The sequence below is a fragment of the Sinocyclocheilus rhinocerous genome, unplaced genomic scaffold (assembly GCF_001515625.1).
Source record: "Sinocyclocheilus rhinocerous isolate Xijiao unplaced genomic scaffold, SAMN03320098_v1.1 scaffold1045, whole genome shotgun sequence".
Lineage (NCBI taxonomy): Eukaryota > Metazoa > Chordata > Actinopteri > Cypriniformes > Cyprinidae > Sinocyclocheilus > Sinocyclocheilus rhinocerous.
Genome location: NW_015645361.1, coordinates 524,238 through 531,474, shown reverse-complemented (window position 1 = coordinate 531,474; position 7,237 = coordinate 524,238). Strand labels below are relative to the sequence as shown.

The 7,237-nt window shown below is 35.1% G+C and overlaps 1 protein-coding gene across 1 annotated transcript in view; it reads right to left on the bottom strand.

Moving 5' to 3' along the window:
- LOC107705977 (myomegalin-like) overlaps positions 1–7,237 on the bottom strand; it is a 53,193-nt gene that overhangs the window by 1,318 nt on the left and 44,638 nt on the right. The window contains exons 44-48 of the mRNA XM_016509520.1: positions 3,967–4,026; positions 3,216–3,406; positions 2,970–3,101; positions 570–708; positions 440–486 (exon numbers count right to left, since the gene is read on the bottom strand). Coding sequence (XP_016365006.1) covers positions 440–486; positions 570–708; positions 2,970–3,101; positions 3,216–3,406; positions 3,967–4,026 — 569 coding nt within the window. The remainder of the gene's footprint in view (positions 1–439; positions 487–569; positions 709–2,969; positions 3,102–3,215; positions 3,407–3,966; positions 4,027–7,237) is intronic.

Genomic DNA, 7,237 nt, shown 5'->3' with positions numbered 1-7,237 from the left:
GCTGTGATTGGTTGAGCGGATATATCGCATTCTGCAGAGAAGGGAGACTGGCATTTGTCGCGGTTTGGAAAAAGAGGGAGAAAACATGACAGAATAACAAGGCGGATTTCGCATTTTATGTAAAATAAAAAATTTACTTTTCAATACCATCCAGATACAATACTGATTTTGGCGGAAACTTAAAAAAAAAAAAAAAAAAAGTTTATCACAGGATTCACCATCAAACTCTCCTCGAATACTTTGGGTCCAAAAATGTTTCCAAGCATTTTATTATTTAATGTCATTCAGTTGCATCACAAATTATTACTACTATTTATTTATTTATTTCATATATTACAATTTTTAAAATATATTTGAAAGATGTCTCTTCTGCTCACCAAGACTGCATTTATTTGATCACAAATACAGTAAAAACAGCAATATTGTGAAATATTCACACCTCCAGGTTTCCTCTGGCTCTCTTCAGCACGCCGTGAGTCAGAGACACTGCAGAAACACACGACACACACATCAGTGTTTGATGACTCGAGATGAGCATGTGTGTGTGTGTGTGTGTGCTGCTCTCTTACGCTGGTCGATGATGACGCGCTCCATGCCTTCTTTGAGCTGGTTGCTGGATCTGAGGCGTTTGACGGCTCCGCTCAGCATCCGCTCCTGCTGAGACAGACGAGTCCTCAGACGACTGATCTCACTCTTCAGCAGCTCCTCCTGACGACACACACACACACACACACACACACACAGATGAACGGGACTGGTTTAATAAACCACAGTACTACTGGGAATGGCTTTACTAACAAAGTTTCACAATTCTTGAACTTCACATAATCACTGAATTATGAATTACTGTGAGGACTGTTGGTATCAGTTTATTTCTTAGTGAAAGACAATTTCATTTCATTGCATTTTTATTTATCAGTCGCAACGCTTCACAATGTATTTATTTCATCACTGATTTATTAGTCATTATTATTATTATTATATTATATTATCTAATAAATGACTAAATAAATATTACATATATACTATATACATTGGGAGGTGTATTTTATTACATAAACTTTTAATTCTATTTTATTAATTTCACAATTTCATTTTTTTGTATTTAATATGTATTTTATTTAACATTAAATAAATAAATTTTAACTCTATTTTAATTAAATGCAATTAATTTCACACTATATTTCTATTTAATAACAGGAACACTCAATAATGTATTTAATTATTTTTTCATATATTTCATTTAGTCTACTATATTAAATTAGGTGTATTTTATTTCAAATAAATAAAATGCATTTTATGTAAATAATGTTAATTAAATTTAATTAATTCTACATTTTATTGTATTTTTATTTTATTTTAACACTCTACAATGTAGTTATTTCATGTATTTAATTTGTCTATTACATTATAAAGTGTATTTTACTTCACATAAAATAAAAATAGAAAATTTAATTTATCTTTAAATAATTTATTTATTTAAAATACAGTAAAATGTGACCATAAATAAGGTGTGGAATTAATGATAGAAACACTTCACCATGTATTTAATTACTTTGTCATATATTTAATTTAGTCTATTATATTACATTACAAGGTGCATTTTATTTCACAAATAAATAAAATGTTAATGTCACACCTTGTTTCTGGTCACAATTGATTGTATTTTGTGTTTAATGATAGGAACACTTCACAATGTATTTAATTATTTCATCTTATATATAATTTAGTTTACTATATTACATGACAAGATGTATTTTAATTCACATAAGTAAATAATCAAATAAATAAAAATGGTATAACCAATAAAACTTTGTTATACAACATCGACATCGATATTTTTTCTTTTCTATTTTTGCCCATTTGCCAAACAATTAAGTATTTTCCTGAAGAGTATTTTTTTTCACATTAAAGGGGTCATATGACGCGATTTCAAGTTTTCCTTTCTCTTTGGAGTGTTACAAGCTGATCCTTAAATGGATAAGATCCCTAAAGTTGCAAAGACTAAAGTCCCAAATCCAAAAATATATTCTTTATAAAAGTTAAGACTCGTCCATGCCCTCCTAAAATGCCTCATTTAAACACGCCCCCACATGTCTACGTCACGATGTGGGAAGATTTGCATAACGCCGCCCAAACGTTCACGCAAAGAAAGGAGGCGTAACTTTATTGTTGCTGCCACTGCCATGTTGTGAAGACGCTGTGAAAGCGAAACTACTTTGTTTGGTCTTCCAAAAGAGGGCACTACTAGAAATCAGTGGTTAAGTTGTATTTACAACACTGTTCCAGAACACTTCAACCCAAAATATTCAGATGTGTTCAACGCATTTTACGGACTTGCATTTTGACAAGGACTATTTCCTGGGAGAGTACCCTACAATGCCGGTGTTCTGACAAATAATGCTGACTCACAGCCTGTAAGTACGTTTTTATATTTAAAGGATTTGCCACTGACGATTCAAACGCGAGTTTTGAGCAGTGTAGAGTAGCGCTTGTAGTTTGTCATTTCTCCGATCACAAATGCAGACATGGTTTTATGTTTACGCGGCGCGATGCAACGCTACGCTTAAAAGGACAGAATAAGTCATTATAATCCATAATTATGTCCCCACTGGATGCAACAAATGCCTTGTTTATAATGGATTTTATTGGTTTTGTCTCATCGCTCCAGCCGGACAGGGCATCACAGTATGTGAGGGGCGTAACGACATTTCATTACACCAAATACACCAAATAATGTTCTTTTTAGCAGCATCATATGACCCCTTTAAATAAATAAATACATTTCACACTTACTGATGGTAACATTTCATTATATTTGTATCTAATGAAAGGAACATTTCATGAAGCATTTAAGTTATCGGTTATCTTCCTTTATCAGTCTGAAGTCATTATATTTAAGCTTTATATAAATAAAAACACCAAATGTCTACTGTATGTCCTCATTTAGTGGAGGGTGTGTGTGTTACCTGTTGAGTGTGTGTGGCGTCTCCTGAGGGTACTGAGACTCTCCAGAGCAGTTTGAGAAGTCGAGCGGCCTCCTCCAGAGCCTGCTGCATAGTGTTCACACTGCCAGAGACGCTCTTCAGCTGATCCACAGCCTGACACACACCACAGGGAACATACAGGAAGCACATTCAGTGCTGAAACATGACGCTAACACACACCAGACTGAGTGAGTGTGTGTGTGTGTGTGTGTGTGTGTGTGTTCTCACCCGGCCGCAGTCGTGTATCTGTGTGTCCAGATCTGCAGTGAGTCTCTTGGCTTCACTGATCTGTTTGCGCAGGGCGTTATAGTCCTCTATCAGACCCAGAACGTGACGCCCGCGTCTGTCCGCCCACAGCCGGTGACCCGGGACCAGCCGGGACGGAACGTGGGAACCAGAGTCCACTGAACTACCGCTGTCTGAACACAAACAGAAGTGGAAAATTACCATTTTATTTTCAGGGTTTATGAGCGAACTTCACAAAAATATCTTGGGAGTCACATACAAAAAAAAAATAGCATGAAGAAAACTGAAGTCAATTTTTTGAACCATAATGATTTTGTCATATTATTTAAGCACCAACTGCAATCTCATTACTGTATTGCATCTCAATGTTTTGAGCTTTATTCTCTTTTATTTTGTGATTAATTAAATTCTCTACTGTAATAGTATTTTTATTTTATTAAAATAAATATATATAATAATGAATAATATATAACAATAACAATGACTGACAATGACAACAATAAATAGTATAAAATAATAACTATTATCTTATTCACAAACCCACATAATGCCACTAAAACAAAAACTACTACGATGTATAAACAATGTAATTGATCATTTGTCCTATAAACAGGCTGCATTTTCTTATTAATTTTCATGCTCTTTAGATTCATCATTGCAATGTAAATCTGTTCATAAACTAACCAATATCTTTATAAACATACAAACAGCAGAAAAATTCAAAGATGCATACCATGTGCAGCACTGGACGCGTCTGTATGCAAGTGAAGAACATCTGATTTACCAGCTTCATCTGAGAAAAAGAGAGAGAGAATGAAAGAAACAAAGAAAGAACAAATCACAGAATGACAGAAAGAACAGAAAGAAAAAAGGTAGAAAGAACGAAAGAACAAACAAAAAAAATGAAAAGAACAAAATAAAGATCGATTGAAAGAAAGAAAAAACAAAAGAACAGACAGAACGACAGATATTGAAAAAAACAAAAGAAAACAAAAAAGAAAAGAATGAAAGAAAGAATGAACAAAAGAAAGACCGAAAGAACAAACAAAAGAATGAACAGAACAAAAGAAAGAATGAACAAAAGAACAGAACAAAAGAGTGAAAGAATGAAAGAGAATGAACAAAAGAACAGAGAAAGAACAAACAAAAGATTGATCAAAAGAATGAGCGAAAGAACAGAACAAAAGAGAGAATGAACAAAAGAACAGAACAAAAGAGTGAAAGAATGAAAGAGAATGAACAAAAGAACAAAGAAAGAGAAAGAACAAACAAACGGAAGAAAGACAGAAAGAATGAAAGAACAAAAAGTATGAAACAAGAAAACAAAAGAAAAAATTAAAGGAAGAGTTAAAGAACAAAGAATGAAAGAAAGAAACAAAAGAAAAAGACATTTCTGTCTTTTGCTTTAACAATTGTTTTCTAGAATCTGCCTCTTCCAATTACTAGTATTTACTGAAGACTTTGTTATTCTGCTACTGACACATTGTCATTTGTGTTACAGTTTACTTTGTAAAATCACTGTAACCTCATCAGATTTCTTGCTTTAACAAAATTGCTTTCAAATAATTAATAGGGATGCACCGAAAATAAAATTCTTGGCCGAAGCCGAACAAAATAAAACACTGGGCCGAAGGCTGAATACCGAATACGGTTTTTCACATTTTTCCCCCATGTAGGCCTATTTTGCCATTTTTTTTCACCATTGCATTAATTAAATTACCAAAATGTGCTTTTTACTGTTTTGTCCTGCTTTTTAAATAAAAAATCTATTACAAAACAGCAATTTAAAAATATTTACTTAACACTGAACATGTTTTTTTACATTCTAGCAGACATTATACCAACAAAGCACAATTTAACTTAAAATGAATCAGTTAGTAAAATAATATTTTTTGGCCATTTTTGAGACTTGAATCAGGCATGTAGGCTATTTTTTACTGTACAAATAAAGGCAGCCTTGCTGAGCAGAAGATAATTATTTTAAAACATTAGAATATAGCCTATTACAGATCCCAATTTGAACACTATGTGTGAATGTTATAATAAATGTATTAATAGAGCTGTTGTAGGGTAATTATTATTATAGTTGTTGCTTTTTCTCGGCTTTTATTTTGGCAGAAACCCGCAGGAAGATCTCAGTGCTTCTTTTTGTTGACAACAGCATGTAGATTTATAAATTATTCTCATTACGAATTTGGGAAAATGTTTGTCGCACGTATCACATTGTCACATGCCTTTAAAAAATTCACAAAAATGTTACTGAGCAACTGACGAGTAACAAGTTCAGCGCAGATTTTCCTCACGCTTTGGACTTTAAACACCCTGGCGCCGCGAGCTCGTGCAGCGCAAATATTATATTAGAAAATATAACATTCTGCAGTTTATTTACTTATCGTTTGAGGTAATTTCGCGATTTCAATCATCATACAGTAACCCACAAAAATGTTACTGAGCAACTGACGAGTAACAAGTTCAGCGCAGATTTTCCTCGCTCTTTGGACTTTGAACCCTGGCGCCGCGAGCTCGTGCAGCGCTGTCAGAATACATGCAATTCGTGCGTGCATTAGAAAATATAACATTCTGCAGTTTATTTACTAATCGTTTGAAGCCAATGGTTAATGCGGCCCTGCATACAGTAACCTAACCACCAGCATTAGCCACCTATTCTTCTCATCGGAGACGTGATGCAGCACTGAACAGTCTCTCGCTGTCGGTGCTTCGTGCTTTTAATGATTTCTGCGTCTTTCTCTGATAGTTTCAAATACTTTCACACTGCCGACATGTTTGCTGCATTAGTGCGTGCCTCTATTTGATCGCGTTAGTCATTGTTCGGTACATATTATTCGGCCGAACACTGAAAGAGATTTTTTTGTTATTTTCGGCCGAATAATTTCGGTTGCCGAATATTCGGTGCATCCCTAATAATTAACGCATTTCAAATAAAGACACTTGTTTGTGATGTGTGTGTGTACCTGTTTTAGGCAGCAGGTAGTTGATGTTAATGGTTGATCTGGGGTCGGTGCGGGTCAGCAGCTGTTGTTCCAGTCTCTGTGTCAGTGTGGTGTTGATCTGGATGCTTCTCTCCAGCTGAACACGCAGCTGTCTGATCTCAGCCAACAGCTCGCTCAGATCCGCTGCTGAACCGCTCTCAGATCCAGAGCCACGGCCCTCACCTGAACACACACACACACAGATATCAGGGGCGTCTCAAACCGCACGTGTGTGTGTGCGTGCGTGCGTGTGTGTTTGAACACACCTGTGTGAGTGTGTGTGGAGTTCTTCATGTGCTCATGCACCTGCAGCTCCACACGCACAGACTGCAAGAGCTGCTGGGTGTCACACAACTGCTGCCTCTGATGACTGTTCTCACACTGCAATCTGAAACACACACACACACACACACATCAGTGCATGCACAAAATAACTTTTTATGTTGTCCTCACTGGTTGCATGTAAAACTAACATTCATGCAACTGTGTTCGATGTCAGATTTTTTTAGATGGTTCATTTTATTTGAATCAGTCAAACCAAATTATAAATGAGTCTGAATTAAACAGATTTGAATTTGTCAGACAACCAACTCACTCACTGAATGAGTGCAAACAATTACTGCATTAAAAATTTAATCACTTACTAAATCAGTCACAATGAATCGGACAGAGTGCTTACTGCATTAATCACCGAGTCACTTACTGAATCAGTCAGAACCATTACTGCATCAACAAATAAATAACTTAATGAATCAGTCAGAATGATTACTGCATCAACCGATTCAATGAATCAGTCAGAATGTTTACTGCATTAACTATTGAATCACTCTAAAAATCAAATCAGACTTAAAACTGGCTTTTAGCAGTTGAAAAATGCTGTGAACTAAAATGTTTGTAAGATTTAAAACCATTCAAATATTAACTGGTTGCTCCTAGTTAAAGACACTCATTTGTAGATGCAAATGAAGATGTAGGAAACACTGATGTGCATCAACTGAAAAATTCAGGGACGAC